Raw genomic sequence first — 23,547 nt, forward strand, 5'->3', positions numbered from 1 at the left:
TTCCTGGTTATTACATCCTCTGGCTCTAAAACAAATAAGTCTGATTCCTCTACCAAAAGATCTCTTCACATACTTGAGGAAAGCTATCATAAGCTCTTTCCCAAGATAAACATGCTCAGTTCCTTCAACTGATCCGTCTATGACATACTCCTTTATTTTGCTGGAACCCAGGCCTCCACATTGCAACATAGCAATCCCTGCTTTCTCTCTCTGGCACCATCACTACCTCCTCTCCAAGGGTTCTGAAGAATGGGCTCTTGTTTCAGCTTGTCAAGGGCCAGACTTCCACAACACTCTTTGTCATGCCCACTCTTTCCAGCATCTCTTTATGTGCTGTCTTCCTTGATTAGAACTGTAAACCTTTTGGGGGAACAAACTACACAGCTTGAATGTATATAACTCTGTAGGGCTTAAGATAGTTTACGGTACCATGAGCACCTATTAAATGCTTTATCTACCTAAATGACAAGGACTCAAGGCTGTTCAACACCCCAGTCGTCCTTCTCTATACACTTTCTAGCTTATAAATGTCTTTCAATTGTAGACCCCAGAAATACATGCAATACTACCCCAACGTGCAATGCTGAAGGCTGAATATTAAAGTACTGTACTATATTCATTGTTCCTAGAAACTATGCCCCTCTTAAAGCAGGCCAATATTTGATTAGCTTTGCTGGCTTCATCACAATGCTGATTTTGATTGAACACAAAATCAACTCAATAATCACATTTAGGGTTACTTACTATGTGCCAGGAACTATGTTAAACACTGGAGATACAAAACAAAGACAGTTCCTGCCATCAAGGAGTTTACATTCTAATAGGGGAAGGCAATACATATAAAGGAGCTGAAAGGAAGGGAGGAGAGTTTGATGGAAAAGTCTACAGAATCAGGAGCACGGAAGTGAGAGGTGTGAAGCAATGAGCACGGCTGATTATTCCTCAAAATGGAGGTTCTGGACAGAGCCACAGGAGCAGAGGGAATTTTCATTGTGAGAAGGCTGCAGGGGTGGAAGTGTCTTCCAGCATGAGAAGCCTCCTGAGACACGGTAGAGAACAGAAAGTCAAGAGTAAAGCCAGAAGTTGGAAAGAAGTTCGTGAAAACCCCCAGGTGGTTGTTTTTGTTTTTTTTTTCACAACTGCTATCTAACCATGCCTCTAACTGCAGGATAAAGTTGATTTTTTGGTATCCATTTAAATTTTATTTATTCCTATTAAATTGTGTTGATTTAGATTAAGCCCATTTAGCCTATCAAGATCCTTTTGAATTGTGACTGCCATGCAGCATGTTAGCTACTTCCCCCAGCTTTATGCCATTTGCAAATTTGGTAAGCATACCATCTATGCCCTTATCCAAGTCACAGATAATAGTCAATTGATAAAAATGTTAAAAAAGCATAGGACTAAGCACAGATGCCTAGAGTACTCCACTGCAGGTCTACTACAATGCCATCAAATTGGTTCTGAATACCCACGATTCGCGTTCTCCTCAACTCCTAATTCATCCACCTTTTCCAAGAGAATGAGATACTTTATCAAAGCTTTGGTAAAATCTAATTAATCTATATCCAGAGCACTCTGCTCATCTTTTAATCCTATCCAAAAAAAAAAAAAAGGAAATGAGGTTAGTGTACCATAATTCGTTCATGAAGGTAGTAGCAGGCTGGTTCTTTATAATTACCACTTCAATGTCCAGACTCTGCCAACCCACCTCTTTAATTTTAATCTCCCAGGAATTAAAATCAAGATCACTGACCTTTTAGTTTGTAGACTACTATTTCCTTCACTTCTTTGAAATCAAAATGTTTGCTCTTTTCACTCTCATTTCCATAATCACTCCACTATCACCGATCATGGCTCAACAACATATCTGCCAGTGACACTATTACTGCTGTTGTTTGGTTTGTTTTTTACAGAACTGGAAGATATAATTCCTTGGGACCAGGTGACATGAAATTCATTAAGGGCAACTAAATGCTCTCTTACTAACACCTCATTTAACTTGAGTATCAACTCCATATTAGTCATTTTTGTTCTGCCTTTTCTGGTACACATGACCTTTTTCCCGTCAGAGGATGAATCAGAAGCAAAGCAAGAAGTCAGTCTTCTCTCTGTTTTATCCCATCCATCTCAAATGGAGGTCCTGAGTCCCTTCCTTGATCCTTGATCTTTTTTCTCCCAATATAGCTAAAAATAAGACTTTTAATTTTGAATTCATTTTTGGTCTTTGCATGTTTAGAAACCTTTTACTGTTGCCAAATTTTTTGCAATCCCAAATGGGGTCATGACCCACAGTTTAGGGGTTCTTAACCTTTTTTGTGTCAAAGATCCCTTTGACTATCTGATGAAACCTATGTACCCCTTCTCAGAATATAGTTTCAAGATGCACAAAATAAAATGCACAGTATTACCAAGGATAACAATTATTAGGAAGGCAAATAATTAGAAAGGTAAATAATTCATTTATTAGATTCTTACTATGTGCTAGGCACCATGCGAAGTGGTGGGGAAACAAAAACAAGGAAACAAGATAATCCCTACTCTGAAGGAACTTACTTTTTAATAGGGGAAGATAGCATATGAAGAGCTGGGAAGGGGTAGGGGTGACCATTCTGAGAAGGGAAGACAGACTCTGTGTAGATGAGATAGATCTGTATAAGAGGGTCAGACCAGAAAGTGAGTATACTGGCTAGGAGTTCTGATGATATGGTGGGTCAGGGCAAGTACTCATCTAGTTGGCCTCAGGTTGGAATCATACTCAGGGGAGTGAGCCAGGAGAGAAATATGTCGTTGCCATTGTTAAGAGTTATTTAAAAATATTTTTTTAAAGAATTTAACTGACCCTAGATTAAAAACAACTGCTCTATAATTACAGAAGGGTAGTTATCTCAAATTCCTCATCTACATCATAAATACTATGAAACTAAAATTCTGAAAGGATATTGTGAAAACTTTTGTTAGAAGAAACCTACAGGATTTTGTTGTATTTTTAGAATTTAATAGAAAAAACAAAAGTTTTATCACAGCCCTCTAAATTCCTTCCTCATATTTGACTACTGTTTTGAGGTAAATTCTAATTCTGGAATTCCAAAAATTTTTTTATCAGAAATATACAAAAGGGAAGAGGAAAAAAGGGAACAAGAGTGGGATAAAACTGGCTATTCTGAGTAGTAGCCAAATTGGTATTGGTATATGTATCACTCCTCTTTCAAAACTAGTATAGTTTTTTTCCTCTAAGAATGAATTTTAAGGTCCAACATGAGATTCTATGTATGAAGAATGGCCCCTAGAGTGACGTGTTTTAACATTTTAATGTTCACTACTGGTTTTCTCCTCTCTTCAAGGGACTGAAGGGTCCCCAATTTCAATAATGTTAGTTTTCTCCCAAATCTTTAATTGGTACCTTTTGCTTAAGGGTACAACACTGATTATACATTTGAATTTTGCAGAATTATCATAAGATTTTTACAACTGAAGTGGCATTTGGTTGATTTTTCTCTATGGTTACTAGCCTATCTAAACGTTTGTAATTCCTTCTAAGAAGGGAAAATCTTTAATATTCTCTTGGCCTTTTCTTTGGTTACTGAAGCACTGTAGTTTTCATTAAGGTCAGCAATTTCTGATTCTGTGGCCAGGAACTAGGTTACAGCTAAAGTAAGGAATGGCATTCACCAAGCACAACAAATCTTTACAATTTAGGTCGTACTCTTATATACTTTTTTTCTAATCTGCATAGTAAGCACAAATATATGCACAACAAAATCAGAGACTCCAAGTTAAAAGAAATCTGAGATCATCTAGTCCAACCCACATTTGACCAAATATTACTCAACAACAATACCAATAAGGGTTCATTCAAGCTCTGTTCAACAACTGCCATTAAGACATCTCAAAAGGCATGTCCATTGGACATCTTAAACTAAACACCTTCAAAACATAAGTCATCTTTCCTCCTAAACCCTCCCTACCTTCACTATTATGGTACCACCATGCTCTCAGTCAGGCTTGCAACCTAGTAGTTATCCTCGATTTCTCATTTTCTCTCATCCTCTATATCCAATCTGTGTAACCAAGGCCTATTGATTTTACCCCTGCAACATTTCTTAAATAGGCAACTTCCAGAGGCAGGCAGGGTCAAGATGGCAGAGTAGAGAAGCACTCAGCCAAGCTTGCCCAACATTCCCCTTTAAAGAACTTTAAAATAAGTTACAGATATAATTCTGGAGTGGCATTGCCAACAAAATGTCAGAGTTAGACATTCTTCCCAGCACAAGACAACACAGGAGGTTGGAGAGAGAGATCGGTAACACAGGGGAGGAGGCTGACTCAGAGTCCACAAGGATGCCACACCACTGATAAGACTAAGTGGTGGTGACAAACTACAACAGCTTTAGAATGCCTCAAGCAAGAGACATTAAGGAAACCTGGCAACTGGTCAGAAAGACTGCAGAGATTCCTGTGTTGTATTGGACAGGACAAGAGACTATTTACCAACTCCACTACTTATATCCAATTCTGGGTCACAGTCCAAGGTCAGAGAGAAGCACTTTCAGTCAAGAGGGAATAGGAGTCCTGAGAGGCAACTGTTTGGCAATTCCATTGCCTATACTCATTTCTGGATCACAGTTCAAGGGTGGAGAGGGGCACTCTTGATCAACTGAATGAAAGCCCTGAGAGGCAGTATCATTTCCTGTCCCAAGCAAGGAAAGGTCCTAAGGAGCAGTACTGATTACAATTCCAAGGCATTAGAAGGGTCTTTCCTGGGAAAGGACCAGAGCGCAGACTAAGGTAGTAGCAAACAGACCTCTACTCAGATCACACCACCTTGGAAACACCCAAAACTTCCAAAACCCCAGAACCAGCTCTGAAAGTAATAGTGGAAAAACAACTGAACACTAAGACAGAGCCTGCCCCTACTACCTTTCTTCTGGAATAGAACCCAAGATTAATATAAAATTCCATTTCAAGAAATAGGGTAGAATAATGAAAAAACAACAAAAAAAGAACTTGACTATATACAATGCTACTATAGTAAGAGGAAAGACAAAGATACAAACTCAGAAGACAAATCAAAACAGTTACAAGCAAAGCCTTGAAGAAAAGTGTGAATTGGACACAAGCCTAACAAAAATTCCTAGAAGAACTAAAAAATACTTTTCAAAATCAAGTAAGAGTGGCAGGAAAAAAAAATGAGGTACAGAAACGAAAACAAAAGAAAAAAATTATGAAAAGAAAATTAATACCTTGGTAAAAGAGTCACAAATAATACTGGAGAAAATAATTCCTTAAAAATTAGAATTGGGCAAGTGGAACTTAATGATTTCATGAGACATCAAGAAACAATAAAAGAAGGTCAAAAGAATGAAAAACATAGAAGACAATGTGAAATAACTCATTAGGAAAAACAACCGACCTGGAAAACAGATCAAGGAAAGATAATGTAAGAATTATTGGACTACCTGAAAGCCATGAACAAAGAAAGAACCTAGACATCATATTTTAAGAAATTATCAAGGAAAATTACCCTAATATCCTAAAACCAGTGAGTAGAATATAAATTGAAAGAATCCACCAATCACCACCTAAAAGAGATCCTAAAATGAAAAGTCCTGGAAATATTACAGTCAAATTCCAGAGCTCCCAAATCAAAGAGAAAATACTTCAGCCAGCAAGAAAGAAACCATCCAAATACTACGGAACCACAGTAAGGATCACACAAGATTTAGCAATTACCACATTAAAGGATCAGAGAGCTTAGAATGTAATATTCTAGAAAGCAAAAAAAGCTGGAGTTACAACCAAGAATGACCTGCCCAACAAAACTGAGTATAAAACTTCAAGGGAAAGGTGGACATTTAATGAATTATAAGACTTCCAAGCATTCCTGATGAAAAGACCAGAGTTGAACAGAAAATCTGACTTTCAAATACAAGATTCAAAGCAATATATATAAAAAAGTAAACAGGAAAGAGAAATAAAAAGTGAATAAATAAGGTTAAACTTTACCTTTCTATATGGGAAGATAATAGATATATGCATCTTTTAAGAACTGTATCATTATTAGAACAGTTAGATGGATTCTATATAGAAAAAGGGTGTGAGAGTCGAGTCAATTGTGTTGGGATGATATAAAAAAAATTGGAGAGGTGAGAAAGAGATATGTCCTGAGAGCAAGGGGAAGGGAAAGGAAGAATAAGGAAATTTTTCTCATAGGAAGAGCTTTTTAAGGGAGGATAGGGGAGAGAAACACCACACAAAGAGATGGAAGCAATGCTTGAATCCTATTATCTACATTGGTTCAAAAAGAGAGGGGAAGGGAATAAGATAAAGAGAGGAAGGGGTGATAAAAGGAAGCAGAGAAAAGAAGGCAAGTGAATTGCCAGAAACCAAATAAATCAAGAAAGACAAATAAAATAGGATGGGAATGTACATTTAGTAATCATAAATGTGAATATGAATGGGATGAACTCACCATTAAACTGAAGCAGATAGCAGAATGGATTAGAAACCAAAAACTAACAAAATGTTATTTACAAGAAACACACTTGAAACAGACACTCAGAATTAAAATAAGAGAGTGGAGCGGGCTTTAGTTGAAGTAAAATGGGTAGAGGCAGCAAAAAAACAAATTAAATTAATTAAAAGGGGTAAACAGGGAAACTACATAGTGCTAAAAGGAGCCATAGACAAAGAAGTAATATCAATACTAAACATATTTGCACCAAATGGGATAGCATCCAAATTCTTAAAGGAAAAGTTAAATGAATTATAGGAGGAAAAAGACAGCAAAATTATACTAATGGGAGACCTCAACTTTCCCCTCTAAGAGTTAGATAAATATAACCATAAAATAAAGAAGTCCAGAAAAATATTAGAATCTCAGAAAAGTTAGATATGATAGAACTCTGGAGAAAACTGAAGAAAAGAAAGAAGTATACCTTTTTCTCAGATACACAGGACACCTTGACAAAAATTGAGCATATATTAGGGCAGGAGTGGGGAACCTGTGGCCATATGCTTTGACCGAATTCAAATTTCACAAAACAAATCCCCTTAATAAAAGGATTTGTTCTATAAAACTTGACCTCAGTCAAAAGATCCCAGTACCCAAGAACCTAGAAGGCCACATGTGGCCTCAAAGTCACAGGTTCCCCACCCCTCTATTAGGGCATAAAAACTTTCACTCCCAAATGCAGAAAAGCAGAAATAGTAAATGCACCCTTTTGTGAAAGCACAGAATAAAAGCTAATTGGAAACTAAATAATCTAATCCTAAAGAATGAGTCAAAAAACAAATCACAGAAACAACGACTTCATTAAAGAGAGTGACGAGACAAAATTACAAAATTTGTGAGATACATCCAAAGCAGTACTTAAGGGAAATTTTATATATCTAAATCAACAAAAGACAGAAAGGAGAGATCAAATTAGCCATGCAACTAAAAAATACTAGAAAAAGAACAAATTTAAAATTCCCAGTTAAACTCCAAAATGGAAATTCTGAAAATCAAAGGAGAAATTAATAAAACTGAAAACTTAAAAAAAAAACCACTGAACTAATAAATAAAACTAGGAGTTGGTTTTATGAGGGAAAAAAACAAAGACAGATTATTAGTTAATTTGTTTTTTAAAAGGAAAGAAAACCAAATTACCAGTATCAAAAATGAAAAGGGTGAATGCACCACCAATGAAGATGAAACTAAAGAATTATTTTGTCAAATTATACACCAGTGAAACTGACAATCCAAGTGAAATGGATGAGTATTTACAAAAATATGAGCTGCCCAGATTAAGAGAAGAAAAAACAGAATGCTAAAATAACCCTATCTTAGAAAAAAGAAATTGTACAAGTCATAATTAAGCTGTTCAAAAAGAAAAATCCCCAGGACCACAAGAATTCACAAGTCAATCCTACCAAATATTTAAGGAACAATCTCATTACTATAAAAACTATTTGAAGAAACAAGAAAAAATCCTGCCAAACTCCTTTGATGATACAAATATTGTTTGGATACCTAATCCAGGGAGAGCAAAAACACAGAAAGGAAACTACAGACCAATTCCCTTAATGACTATCAATGCAAAAATTTTAATAAATTACTAGCAAAGAGATTATAGCAACATGTTACAAATATCACACAATATGACTAAGTGGGATTTATAACATGAATACAGAGCCAATATCAGGAAAATTATTAGCATAATTGACAACATCAGTAACAGAAAGAAAAATCATCTATCAATAGATGCACAAAAAGCCTTTGAAAAATACAATATGCATTTCTATTAAAAATATTACAAAGCCTAGGGATCAATGGAACCTTTCTTAAACCAAGAGCAAACATCTCTAATGGGGGTAAAACTTGAAGCCTTTCCAATAAGATCAGGACTGAAACAAGAGTGTCCATTATCACCATTATTATTCAATATTGTACCAGAAATGCTAGCTCCAACAAGACAAGAACAATAAAAAGATAAATATAAGCAAAGAGAAAACAAAACTATCACTCTTTGCAGATTATATGGTACTGTGCTTAGAGAACCTTAAAGAATCAACTAAAAAACTAGTTGAAACAATTAACAACTTCAAAATAAACCCACATGAATAATCAGTATTCCTACATACTACCAACAAAACCCAGAGGGAAGAGATAGAGAAATTCCATTTAAATAACTGCAGACAACATAAAATACTATTACGAAACACTTCTTACTTCTCAAGTAGGATTTATACCAGGAATGCAGGGCTGGTTCAATATTAGGAAAATTATCAGCATAATTGACAGTATCAACAATGAAACCAACAGAAATCATATGATTATCTCAATAGATGCAGAAAAGGTTTTTGACAAAATACAACACCTATTCCTATTAAAAAACACTAGAAAGAAGAGGAATAAATGGAATCTTCCTTAAAAGTAGCACCTATGCAAAACCATCAGCAAACATTATAAGTAACGGGGATAAGCTGGAAGGATTTCCAATAAGATTACAGGTGAAACAAAGATGTCCATTATCACCACTGTTATTCAATATGGTACTAGAAATGTTAGCTTTTGCAATAAGAAAATGAAATTAAAGGAATTAGAACAGGCAAAGAAGAAATAAACTTGTCATTCTTTGCAGTTGATATGATGGTGTGGTATACTTAGAAAATCCTAGAGAATCAAGTAAAAAAAAAATACTTAAACAAATTTAGTCCAAGTTGTAGGATGTTAAATAAACCACTACATAAATCATCAGCATTTCTATATATTACTAATAAAGCACAACAGCAAGAGACAGAAAGAGAAATTTTATTTAAAGTTAGTGTAGACACTATGAAATATTTAGGAGACTACCTGCCAAAACAAACCCAGGAACTATATGAACACAATTACAAAACACTTCTCACAAAAATAAAGCCAGGTCTAAATAATTGGAAAAACATCAGCTACCTGTGGGTAGGCCAAGCTAATATAATAAAAATGACAATTCTATCTAAATTAATTTACTTATTCAGTGCCATACCAAAAAAATTATTTTATAGAGCTAGAAAAAAATAACAAAATGCACCTGGAAGAACAAAAGGTCTAGAATACCAAGGGAATTAATGGAAAGAAATGCAAGGGGAAGATAGCCCAGCTGTACCAGATCTTAAATTATATTATAAAGCAGCAATCATCCAAACTATTTCATATAGGCTACGAAATAGAGTGGTAGATCAGTAGAACAGATTAGGTACATAAGACACAATAGTCAAGAGACTATGCTAATCTACTGTTTGGTAAATCCAAAGACTCCAGCTTCTGGAATAAGAACTCACTATTTAACAAAAACTGCTGGGAAAACTGGAAAATAGTATGGCGGAATCTAGGCACAGACCAACATCTTACAACCTATACCAAGATAAAGTCAAAAAGGGTACAGGAGTTAGATAAAAGGCTGATACTATAAGTAAATTTAGAAAAGCAAGGAATAGTTTCCCTGTCAGATCTATGGAGAAAGGAAGAATTTATGATAAAACAAGAGATAGAAAACATTATGAAATGCAAAATGGATGATTTTGATTATATTAAATTGAAAAGATTTTGTGCAAACAAAGTCAATGCAACCAAGATTAGAAAGGAAGCAGAAAGTTGGGAAACAATTTTTATACCAAGTTCCAAACTCAAAGTCTCTGGTAAAGGCCTCATTTCTAAAACATATAGAGAATTGAGTTGTGTTTATAGAAATACAAGTCATTCCTCAATTGCTAAATGGTGAAAGGATAAGAACAGGTAGTTCTCAGAGGGAGAAATTAAAGTTATCTAGTCATATGAAAAAATCACTATTAGAGAAATGCAAATCAAAACAACTCTGAGGTATCAAATCACACCTATCAGACTGGCTAAGATGACAAAATAGGAAAATGACAAATGTTGGAGAAGATATGGGAAAATTGGAACACTAATGCATTGTTGGTAGAATAGTGAAATGATCTAACCATTCTGCAAAGTAATTTGTAACTATGCCCAAAGGGCTATAAAATTGCATACCCTTTGAGACTCAGCTCTATATCCCTGAGAAATCAAAGAAAAAGGAAAAGGACCTATTTGTAATAAAAAAAAAAAATTATAGCTGCTCTTTTTGTGGTGGCGAAGAATTAGAAACTGAAAAGATGCCCATCAACTAGAGAACAACAGGAGGGGAGGAGTATAAGGAAGGAAAGAATTTAGAACTCAAAATTTCTTTTGATGATTGCTTAATTTCTTTTATATGTAATTGGGAAGTACTTAATGAAATTTTTAAAAAATGTAACCCTATGAAAAAATGTGCTTTCCCTTCTCTCCTCTGACATTGTTAACACTTTTATGCAGGCCCTTTTTACTACAAGTCTGGACTCATGCAATAGCATGCTTGGATGCCTCAAGTCTCCCCCCACTCCAACCTATCCTCTAAAGAGCCACTGAAGTGATTTTTCAAAAGCACTGGTCTAACAATGTTACCTCCTTACTTAAAATTCCAGTAGTTCCTTATCACCTCCAGGATCAAATACAAAATGCTATTTGAGCTGTGAGCTGATCCAACCATTCTGGAGAGGAATTTGGAACTATTCCCAAAGGGCTATAAAAATGTGTATACCTTTGACCCAGCAATACTACTTCTAGGACTGTATCCCAAAGAAATCATAAAAATGGGAAAAGGACCCACATGTACAGAAATATTTACAGCAGCTCTTTTTGTGGTGACCAAGAACTGGAAATTGAGGGGATATCAATATATGAATGTAACGGAATACTATTGTGCTATAAGAAATGAGCAGAAAAAAATGGAAAAACTTATATGAATTGACACTGACTGAAATGAGCAGAACCAGGAGAACATTACACACAGTAAGAGCCACAGTGTTTGAGGACTGTTTCTGATAGACTTAGCCCTTCACAGCAATGCAAGCACCTAAAACATTCCCAAAGGATTCATGATGCAAAATGTCATCCACATCCACAGAAAGAATTATGGAGTCAGAATGCAGAATGAAGATGTTATGTTTTGTTTTTCTCATGGTTTCTTCCACCTGTTTTAATTCTTCTATGCAACATGACTAATGTGAAAATGTTTTTAATAGTAATACATGTGTAGAACCCATATAAGATTGCATGCCATCTTGGGAAGGGAAGGAGAAGGGTGAGAGAGAAAATCTGGAACATATGAAAGTGACGGTTGAAAACTGACAACAAATAAATTAATAAATTTGGAGAGAAAAAATGCTATTTGGCGTAAAAAGACCTTCATAACCACTATCCCACTTCCTCCGGTCTTTTTACACCATAAACCTCCCCACATACCCTTCAATCCAGTGACACTGGCCTCCTTGTAATTCCCCTGAACAAGAACAAGACATTCCATTTCTCTGTTCTGGGCACTTTTTCTGGCTATCCCTCATGCCTCGAACATTCTCCCTTCCTCATCTCTACTTCCTGACTTCCCTGGCTTCCTTCAAGTCCCACCTAAAAGCCCACCTTCTACAGGAAACCTTTGCCAAAATCCTTCATTCTAGTGCCAACCCTTCTTCATTTTCGTGTCTTTCCCTCTGCCAATTATTTCCTATTTTTTTTCTGTAAATTGCTTGTATATATTTGTTTACTTGTTGCTTCTCACATTAGAATGTAAGCTTCTCAAGGGCAGGAACTGTCTTTTGCCTTTCTTTGAATCCTTAGAACTTAGCACATAGTCTGGCACACAGTAGGCAATTAAATATTTCCTGATTAATTCTAACCATTACTCCAAGTTCTGACTTCTGAGACAAAGAAAACAACTCTAATACTTGTTTTATATCTCAACCTTAAGAAAATGTCTATCTTTTCTAGTAAAAGAGTAATACATATGGGTCTATAGAGTCTGAATTTAAAAGAAGGCTGTTCTAACCTTTTCCTTACAATAACTTTTACTGAGTCTCTTTGCCTCCATTAGATTGTAAGCTAATTCAAGGAAGGGACTATTATTTATCTTTACATATGCCCTGCTGCCTAGCACAGTACAATACACATAAAAGGTACATAACAAACATTCATTGGAGGACAACTACCAAAAGCCTAGACTTAAAAGTATATAGAAGTTTGTCACTGATTTATTCTAAATCTCTTATCTCCAAATGCCCATTGCCTGGGTATCCACTGCCCTCATATAATTAATCATCAGTAGTTAATACTGAAAAGAACCTCAAAATTTATCTCATCCAATCTCCTCAGTATAAGGGGGAAGGGAAGAGTATAAGCATTTCTACAGCCTCTACTATGTGCTGTGCACTGTGCTAAGTGTTTTACGAACATTATTCTCATTAGACCTTGGTATCATCAATATCTCAATATCATCTCATATAATATTTCATATCACGAAACTTGTTTAGTGTAGTAGAAAGAGCAACAGATCTGGATTCAGGAGAGATCCAAGTTCAAATTCTGTCTCTGACTTGAGAGGGAAAATCACTTAACCTCTCCTAGTTTCAGTTTTCTTATCTGCAAAATGCAGGTATTTGTAGCCTCTTTGTGCAAAGCTATCTATGAAATTCAAATGAGATAATGTACATAAAGTGATGTATAAATATCATGTCTTTTTAAATGAGAAAACTGAGACCCAGAGAGATTCCTCAGTTACACAGCTCCTTAGTAATAATGCCAGGACTTGGACCCCAGAACTCCTAATACACTCTAAAAACTTTTCTTTAAGCTGTCCTCTCATTGTTAAAAGCCTATCTATCTATGGTTCAACACCCCACCTAAGCCTGACTCATAATCCAAAACTACTTTGGTCTAGTTTCTCCATTCCCCTACCTTCTACAAGGAGACAACTAAACTTTAGTCTGGTAAGAATGATAGGAAGATAATATAATTAAAGTCATTCACACCGGAGGAACGACCAATAAGCTAAACCCCCTGATGGGCATTTGAATATTACAAAAATGAATTAATTCAAATGAACCTCTAATTTTGGCAATATTGAGGGGAAGAAATTTTTGAGCTGAAGGACCTTGCCTCAGGTACTGTACCTTCCTCCCCACCCCTTCAAATTCCAAGTTCTTCCCTCAAAAACTAAGCCAAATCCACTCAATGTTTCTACTACTATTTATAAAAGCATCTATTACTGAGAAATACTGTTAAGCAATAGAAGTGATACACAGAATTAAAGTATAATCCCTACCCTAAGAAATTTATAATCTAGCATACAGAATGGAAGAAGAGAAAAGCCAAATAAATATATGTGTGTACACATATATATGCACATACATGTATGTATATCTACACATATGTGGATATGTATGTATTCAATAACTATAGCTTAGACAGATGCTTAAAACAGGTAAAAGGGCAAAATGGAAAAAGAGGTTAAAAAGTTAGTTGAGTTAAGATGAAATATCACTTCTCAGTCCCTCCCACCTATTCTCCTATAGCCCTACTTTCTTCAGCAGCTGAACTTTTTCTCCTCTTAATCTCATCTAAATTCTGGCTAAACTAAAGTCTGGCTTTAGACTTCATAACTGAACTGAAATTGCGCTCTTAAAAGTTACCAAAGTTGTCTCCAGACTCGCCTGTTTGACTGTTCATCCTCTCTAGCAGGTCATATCTGTAACCATAGATATCCCACAAGGCTCTATCCTGACCCTTCTTCACCATCCTCCCCAATCAACCAAGCTCCCACCTAGGTGTCATCAACAACTCCACATTTGAACTCATCCTCTCTATCCAGTATGTTGCTAAGTCCTGTTGATTTCTATCTTTGCAATATCTCTTGCCACTGCCCCTCTTGTGGTACAGCTGACACTGATGCAGCCCCCTTGTACTACTGCAATAGCCTTCAAGTTGGTGTTCCTGGCTTCACGTTTCTCCCCACTCCAGCACATTCTCCATTCAGCTGCTAAAGCAATCTTCCTAAAGTGTAGGTATGATCAACCTTGCCCGCCCCTCACTCCATAGACTCCAAGGGCTCTCAAGTCTATCTACTTGGATTGAAAGCACTTCACAACTTGGCCCCTTCCAATCTTTCCAGTCTTCTTACACTTTACTGCTCTCCACTTAATCTATGATCGAGCTACACTGGCTTGCTTGCTGTTCCTCACAGAAGATGCTCCATTTTCTAATTCTGTATCTTTTCATTGGCAGCCTATCTGTGCTATTTCCTGATTTCCAACTTTCTGACCTCACTAGTTTCCTTGAAGTCTCAGCTCCTTCTACAAACACATCTTCTGCAAGAGAACTTTCAGAATCTTTCTCAACAGTAGTGCCTTCCCTCTGAGAATACTTCCAATTTGCCCTGTATATTCTGTTTGTATTATTGTTTTTTCCCACTGGAATGTGAACTCCTTGAGGAAAAATAGTTTTTTACTTTCTTATATCCCCAATGCTTAGCATAGTGTCTAACAATACTAAGTTCTTAAGAAATTTTAGCAAATTTAATAAAATTTTTATCAGATTTCTGACTGAGGCACTAACTGAAATGGGGTGTCAGTGGAGGTATAGTGTCTTCTTTAAGACAAGTATCACTGATTTTTTTCAACCAATCTTCCTAAGCTGTGGTTACAAGTCCCTTCCCCAATTTGGTCACTCACCTGCCTCTAGAAATAAGGATTCTTAGCATGGGGTCCAGGAATTTGGATGAAAGAAAAATTATATCTTCACTTCAAATAACTGCTTTCATTTTCTTTCTGCATTGAAAAGACAGACATTATAAGAAAGAATTCATAGACTTCTGACTGCCAAAGGAGTTGATGGCCCAAAACATGGTTAAGAATTCCTGCTCTAGATGGACTCTAAACTGTCAATATTCTTCCCAAGATTAGGTTCCCAAGACTGCTCACAATACTGTAATGTAATGTAACTAACCAAGTATAATGAGTGGGACACTACACAGTTCTACTTTCTATAGTACAACTTTCTATACTTTCTTCATTATAATTCTATATGCAAGACTCTCTTGTGCAGGCAAAAAATAACATTAGTTTTTTAGCCATCACACATTCTGCTTACTTATAATGACCTTGTAGCCAACTAGAAAACACCATAGTCTTTCTTAGGAAATAGCCCCTATGTTAGCACTTAAGACTCTCCACAAACAGATTTCCTTTTACTTCTTCAACCTTCTCTCACACTAGAATTCCCTTTCAGGTAATCCACATGAGAGCCAAAATAAGTCACTCATGGTACCCTATTCTTAGTCTACCCTTTCATATCTCTGTCTTTATTCACACTATTACCTATATCTGGAGCCCTTATCTCTATCCTTCATTTCTTCAAGCCCCAACTCAAGTGCCACTTCCTCCATAAAGCTTTCCCAGCTCTCCTAAAGCAAAAAGTAATCAATCCCACTTTCTTCAAATATCTCACAGCACTTTTTGAGATACCTTTTTAAATACAAGTCACTTTGTTTCACTTATTTGTGCTCATCCATCTCATCCAAGCCCATTCAACTGCAAGTCTGAAGTACAGAGTCTAAAAACAGTACCTGACCCATACAAGGAGCACTTAAAATTTGTCAAAATGCTATCTAGAAACATGTCACCCCCTTACAACAGAAATGCTATAAGGATCAAATGAGATGACATATGTGCGAAGTGCTCAAAAAGTGCTACATAAATGTCATCCAATGTAATCATTAAATCCAATGGCCTTTTTAATGTCATCTTTCTTGAACTCTCCAGCCTCTGACACCAATGACCCACCCACCACCCTACTTCTTGACAGTCAGTCCTCCTTTTGACTTTCTTGACACAACAATCTAAAGGTTCTCTCCTCCATCTGTTTTTCATCTTTTTTGATGACATTCATCTTTCTCTTGACCCTTAAATGATGCCTAATAAGCTTATGTCTTTTTCTTCTTTGTCTACATTCTCCCTCCTGGTGATAACAAATATTCTATGGCTTAACTGTTTCATCTTTGCAGATATCTCCCAAATCATTCTATATCACATCTACAGCTAAACCATTTCTAACTTCTTTCAGAACTCTAATTCCTTATTATCAATTGCCTACCATAAAATTCAAACTTCTTGAGGGAAATGACTGTAACATTTGAATCTTTATATCACGTGCTCCGTAAATAGCAAGCTAGTCATATCCTTTGACACAACAATCCCTCTGCTGTGCGGTGTCCCAAAAGTCTTAGTGTAGGTGGAAACCTATTAATAAAGCTTAAAACAGCACTAAGACTTTTGGGTCACAAGCAGAGTGAAAAAGTAGAACTATGAGAATTATCTCCATAATGACTACAATAATTTAAATGAAGGAATGGGAATAGGGACTGGGAATGATTGATTCCCTCTACTAAAGAAGGTCTTCAATATGGTCTCTTTAGGTCCCCTAGAAGGCTGAGAGATGAAGCAACTTATTTAAATTCTCAAAAACAGTGTCTGCTCTGAGCACCACGCAAGTAGGGTCTTGAGCCCAGGCCTCTATCTACTAACTACAATGAGTCTTGAATGTAAATGAACACTAAATGAAAATCCAACTCACAAGAGCAAAGGCAAACGAGACAGTAGAAGCAGAGGGATGTCATTGTGAACAACAGTTTAACATTTCCTTTGTTACAAAGGCAAATTCAATGGGGACAGGGGGATGATAGAACACAGGGAAAGGACTGGGTTGTTTTTTTAATCAATAAAACTTTAAAACAAATTTTTTTTTTTAATAAATTAGCAAACCCTGTAGTCATACTACTGATTTTTTTAAAGCTACAAAGACAAAACTTTACCCTTACTTCTAATATATTTCATCTTATTAAGTTCTATCCGTGGCTCCAATCTTATCACAATCATCATGGGTCCTAACAATCATCCAATGTGTTAACAATCCATTCCAGTGTCATGTCTTCCACAAATCTGAAAGCAGACCTTTATGTGACTGATAAAAGTCCTGAACACAGATAGCTCAGTAGCACAATACATGAGACCTTCCTCCTAGATGACATAGGTCCTTTAAATACTCTGAAACAGACTTGTTTTGACCAGTAACAAATCTACCTGATTATATTATCACGCTGTCCTGGTCACACCCCTCCATCTAGTTCACAAGGCTAACCTCAGAGACTTAATAGGGTTTCTTACTGAAATCCACATTTGCTCTTGCATTTCTACAGCATTTCCATGCACTTTCTAGTCTGATAACCAAGGGCTACTCTCCTTCTCAACCTGCCGTATTTCACAGGGAACAAAGGTCCCTGGCCTATACCAGTGGCATTTCTATTGCAATATCGCCCAATTTCCAGATCATGAGTAATCCTTGAATCTAGTATTCAGTCTCTTAACATCACATCATTCAAGAGCCTGACACAACTGTGGAATAACTATGCTTTTTACCAGAAACAAATTCTTTAAGACATTCCATACTGGACTGTTATCTCATAATATCTGCTAATTCCTGTAATCTTCTTTATAAAATGGAAATTCTGATGTTAGCTTACTAACCTTCTAGAGATAACCAATTCTATATTATTACTATGTACATATATAGCTTTATAATGAAAAAAAGATAAATTACTTTTAAAAGACCTTTCTTCCTCCTTTAAAGATAAATTCTTTTACACTGAATTCTTTTAGTATTTATAGGCACTATAACTGAAGTTTCTTTGGGGTTCCATTCAAATAAGTAAACTAAAGGGCACTACCATTCAGATGCAACTTAAGAGGAAAATTTATTTCTAAATACAAACACAAACTAGATTAAAATACATAATGATTATGTCAAAGCAAATAAATTATTCTCAAATGCCAAACTCACCAAAAAATTAGTTATCCTACTTTCCAATAAGAAAAACATTTTCTGATGTACGTTTACTTCTCAAATGTCAGTAAGTGGTATCCCTGAGGATATTCTCAAGAAAACTAGATGCTTTTCACCTCAGACTAAATGGAATATAGAATATCTTAAGTAATTAGAAGGAAAATAACATACTGTAAACAGAACTTAATCCAATCCAATAAACATTTATTAAGCACCTACAATGTGCCAGGAACTGTGCTAAGGGCTGGGGATACAATTAATAAAAATAAAGACAGTTTCTGCTCTCAAGGAACTTAAGACATATTGGGAAAGGGAGAGACACACAAAAACATATGGGAGTTGGAGGAGATGGGGAGGTACCCAGCCTAGAGGAATATCCTTCAGCTGACCAGAAACCAGAAAAGGTAGTAGATGGAAAGGGAAGTAAGCTGAAAGCCTGGTTTCTACCATAGATAAAGGAAAGCAGTGGGAGGAGTTTGGTACTCCACCCTCCAATCAGAAAGGAGAGGAGGCTGGGAAAGGTAGGGTCAGTCAATGTTTTTTTTGGAATCAAGGTGATGAGAGAGGCCAGGAGCTTCACTTGGGTGGGTCATCTAGTTCCAAGGAGTCACACTTTAATGTCTGTAAAAGTCAACATTAAATTACTTTGGAAACTAACCCTCTTTTCCAGCACCACATGATCCCTGCAAAAAGTAACCCATAACTTTTAATTTTTATATCAATTCTGAAAGACATTGCAAAGTCTATGGTTAAACTCTGCAACTGTTTTTCTATAATTTGTGTAAATTATTTGTTAATAGACTGTTTCTGACTTGACAGAAGAGATATATAGTATGAAACTTTTAAGGTCAATGGAAATGGAATTACTTTTTAATACAAACCAGTGATATTTACAATCGTTAAAAATAATCTGTAATGGATCTATGAACCCATGGTAAATAACACAACAAAATTTGGGAACGTCCCCTGCTCCCATGAAAGAAGCACTTCATAAGGGTGTTTCATTATTTTATCCACAGAAGCCAAATACAAAAATCTTGTAGAGATTTTAATAGAATTAAATCTATAACCATCTAAATACATTGTGACCTTTCCTCTTAACACTACAGTAAAAAAAAATGCAAGTATAATTCTGAAATCTAAATTTTTACAGTATAATACTAGATTAAAAAATAGGAAAAGTTAAGTATTAAATGCTACTCTGGTATGAAGTCCAAGTTTTGCTGAAATGTTTTTGTCTGAAAAAAATTAAAACCATGGATTTCTTAAAATGTCTCTATCTCCCTCTCTCCCCTCTCAAAAATAACCCTTGCCTTGTTTCAACACTTATACAAGCAGATTTTAATAGATTTAGGCTTTGTCCAGAGACTACAAAAAAACTGCCATTCTTTGAATACTGCCTATCTCACACAATCTCAAACACTAAACAGGAAAACTCCATCAACAGGAGTATTATTCCATAATGTCTCTACAAGTTCTTAAAAGTCAATATGACCCTTAACATGTTCACAATGTTCACTAATGGCTGATTAATAATCAGCAAGTTATAGTTACTTGCCTATCAGCAAGTAGGCAGAAGGTATCACTTTTGCCTACCATAAAGCGATGAAAAATGTTAGCGTAATCAAACATTATTATTCACTCTCTTCCCCCATATTTTAGGGAGCCTTGCTAATTTGTTAATTCTGTCAAAAACTCATTTTTATTAGTGGAAGATGCACTACTAACTCTAGATATTTGGAAATCAGCATCTCCTCATTACTTTCTGCCTCTCTCTGCATTTCCTTCTATTTCCTAAGAGCAACAGGAGAAAAGCTTTCCTCAATATAGTAGTTTTCTCCAAGCTCAAAAGTTGACCTTTTTAAAAAAAATTGTATTTCTACTTTAAATGATTAATTTTCAAAATTAAATTTCATATAAGAAGACAAAATCATGATACCAACTGCAAATTACCTGCTCTACATCTCTTCTATACTCACAACCTTCACCAGCAAGAAATGAATAAGCTGGAGGCAGACTCTGCTTTTTAAGAAAAAAAAAAAACTGTTGCTAGTTCAACCTCCACATAATGACCAGAAAAATTAAAAATTCCCATTCTGGTGTCCCCATTTACTTCTCCACAAAGCTTCCAACCCATAATTGGCAGTTATTCTATGCAAGTTCTATTAAACCTTCTGCCTTTCAATTCACAATATATGGCACCTGAACGAAGAACAAGATGAACAATCAAATATTGGGGAATTTTGTTTCCGATTGGTCTGAAGTACTCCTCTGGCACTGCTTGTGTCGGATGCCCTACACCAGCAGGTCCTGGAGGTGCTGCAAATCTCCTGCATTAACGAGTCAGGGCAGCCTCGGGAACTTGTATCTCTTCACAGAAGCAATACACATGTGAAGTGCTCTTCCCCATGCAAACCTCTCCAAAGACCTTCTTACCTTCGCCCTACTGTTTCCAGGCAGGCTCTTAACTTGGTTTGCCAGGGCAACACTGCAGATTTACTAAGAGCTTAACAGAACTGTCAGCGTGCTCAGGCTCAGATGTAACCATCTGCAAGTGGCTGCTACCCAATGCACAGGCACTGGGAATGTGGGAGAAGGGAGAAAGAGGGTAGACGGGCTTGTGTGTCCATCTGTGCATTCGCCACTCTTCTGCCGACAAAAAATAAAGGTGGGGAAGGAGACCCAAGAAACGCAGCTAAGAAATGCCCTCTGGGAGGAAGAATTAAACACTTGACACTCATGCCGTACCGCACAATTCCACCTGCGCTAAAAACTACTGCGAGGTGGGAGGGGGTTGGAGGCATCTGAGAGGAAAGAAGAAGGGGAGTGAAAACGGGTTAAGACCGAGAGAAAGGGACAGTCAAGGATTTCTCAGGCGACCCCACATAGGCCAGCGCAGAGCAGGTGCAGCGGAGGAAGGCAAGTCGGGGTACAGAGGCACAAACAGAGGCTCCGGGAGCGGGTGATGGAGGGGCTGGGAGAAGGAGAAGGCAAGGTCTTAGGTCTAGGTCCGACCTACCCGAGAAAGCAGACGGAAAGGGGAGGCGGGGCCCCCCTCGGGACAAAAGGTGTGGCCAAGGGTCCCGAAAAGACGGGGAGGGCTTCCGCCCCTCCGGGAAAAGCACCGGCACCCCCCTTTCAGGGGCCTTCCACTACGGGCAACTACGGAGAAGCGCCGAAGGGGAGAGCGCTACCTGGAGGGCCGCGTCCACCCGACACCCCGGCGCGCCCCCACCCAGGCCCCGGCCCCCGCCCCCCCGCCCGGCCCCCGCCCCCGGCCCGCCCCTCAGCCGTCCCCTCTTACCTCCACACCTGCCCCATCTGCAGCAGGTGGATGACCGACTGCCAGATCCACACCGAGAGGCGGCACAAGCGCTGGGCCCCCGGCGTGGCCGGGCCGCGGGCCGCCCCGTGGCCGTAGCCGGCCCCCATCATGGGGGGGCCCCGGCTGCTGAGCCCCTCCACGGCGCCCAGCCCTCCGCCCGTGTAGTCCTGCACGAACCAGCGGAAGCTGAGGCTCTGCACCAGCAGCGACGGCACCAGCACGAAGAAAAGCGTCAGCCCGAACCAGCCGTAGTCCCCCTTGCCGTAGTAGTCGAGGGCCAGCCACAGGTCGGTGCCCACGTCCCCGAAGAACACGAGCAGCGCCAGCACGATCCACAGGCAGTCGAGCCACGGCCGCTCCACCTGCGGCGGCGGCAGGGGCTCGGGGCGCGCGGCGCCGTTGGGGGGCGGCGGCTGGGGGCGCGCGGCGGCGTCGGCCGGCGGCTGGAGAGGCTGGTCCCCCCCGTCGGCGGCGGCGGCGCTGCGGCGCGGCTTCTTGCCCAGGAGGGAGCGCAGGCAGGCGGAGCGGCAGCCCCAGTAGCACGAGGAGGTGTTGCAGCAGTGGCAGATGTGGAGGGAGCTGCTCTCACCGGGGTCGCTGCCGTCTCCGCCGCCGCAGCCGCCTCCCCCGGGCTCCCCGTCCTCCTCGCCGCCGCTGCCCACCGCCTCGTCCAGGTTGTGCAGTTGGGCGAAGCCCACCCCCACGCCGCCGCCATCGGATTTCGCCGCCATCTTGACTCTCTTCCCAGCTCCGGAGGTTGGGGGGGAGGGATGGGGAGGGAAGGGGGAAAAGAAGGCAGGGAACGGGGAGGGGGGGAAACGAATGGAGAGGAAGGGGGGCGGGGAGGAAGCGGGGGAGCAAACGAACGAGGGGGGAGTGGGCCGGGGAACCCCCTCCGCTTCCGGGTGGCACGCGTCACTTCCGGGCGAGCCCCCCAATCGCACAGCGCCCGCCGCTCCCCAGCCCGGCCCGCCCAGCCAAGATGGCCGTCCTCCTGTTCCTCAGCTGCTGGGCGGGGGGCCGGGGGTTTCTCGCCGCCAGGGCTCCTCTTTCCTTCTTCCGTTGACCCCGAAACCCATCAGGTTGACCCCTTGGCGTTTCAGAAACCCGCTGGGTAAGGTTGGGAGGTCCGAGCTGATTCCTGGAGAGGACAGTGCCAGAGGCTTTGGAGGACCCCTTCCTCAGCGTCGCTGCTCAGTGCGTTTCTCTAGGAGAAACGCCCCCTAACCCCCTGCCCGCCGCTGGCGGAGGGGCGGGACCTAGGAGGGAAGGGGCGGGGCAAGTGTGGAGCAGGTGGTGCTATGTCACTTCCAGGAGATAGGATGACCTCATTCTGTACTTTAAAGCCTCTAGAATTAACATGGTTGTTTTTCTCTGTACTGTGCCACATACACACACACACACACACACACACACACACACACACACACACACACACACACTCACTCCCCCACACTGAGTCTCCCCATTCCTATCCTAATTTAATCATGCTTTAAAATAAATATTATGTAGTTGAGATTGCCACAAACAACCCAGTCATCCCCCAACTTTGACTTTCCCTTGCTCTCTCCATGCTTACCTCTCCTGACCCCCCTGAATTTATTGTCACTGCCAGCTTTGTCTCTCTGTCGTCAGGTTTTTGCTCATTCTCTGCAGTGCTTTCCAGGATAAACCAGTTGATGATTGGTTAGACTCTTAAATCTTGAGTACTGAAGTGAGGTTTAAGTAGGTACATAATGACCTTGAATATCTTCACTGCTTTGAAATGTATTTTTTGACCAAATGCTGTTATGACTTTACCTATATACACCAACACTTTAACTTGTGTGGTTATTATTTGAGAAGAAAAATGAGAGGCTGATAAGAGTTTATCCTTAAATAACTGTCAAGTGAATATGTTTAATTCTCTAGGACTAGAAATAGTTATGAGAAGTCAATACCTGGCCTTTTTCTGTTGTTGTTACAAAGGCGATTTAAGAGAGCGAAAATCACT

General features: G+C 39.0%; 1 protein-coding gene across 3 annotated transcripts in view; it reads right to left on the bottom strand.

Moving 5' to 3' along the window:
- The window catches only part of LOC140520706 (XK-related protein 6-like), a 94,455-nt gene extending 71,600 nt beyond the window's left edge, over positions 1-22,855 (bottom strand). Inside the window, exons 1-2 of one of the 3 annotated variants that reach the window (XR_011972613.1) lie at positions 21,534-22,855; positions 15,064-15,159 (exon numbers count right to left, since the gene is read on the bottom strand). Coding sequence is in view for 1 of the 3 variants with exons in the window: in XM_072634844.1 (XP_072490945.1) it covers positions 15,135-15,159; positions 21,534-22,285 (777 nt within the window). In the remaining 2 variants the exon portion in view is untranslated. Of the gene's footprint in view, positions 1-325; positions 15,160-21,533 lie in introns of those variants that run through there. The other 2 variants (XM_072634844.1, XR_011972614.1) reach the window with 2 other exon arrangements.
- Positions 22,856-23,547: the final 692 nt, after the last annotated feature.

The sequence above is a fragment of the Notamacropus eugenii genome, chromosome 1, assembly GCF_028372415.1.
Source record: "Notamacropus eugenii isolate mMacEug1 chromosome 1, mMacEug1.pri_v2, whole genome shotgun sequence".
Classification (NCBI taxonomy): domain Eukaryota; kingdom Metazoa; phylum Chordata; class Mammalia; order Diprotodontia; family Macropodidae; genus Notamacropus; species Notamacropus eugenii.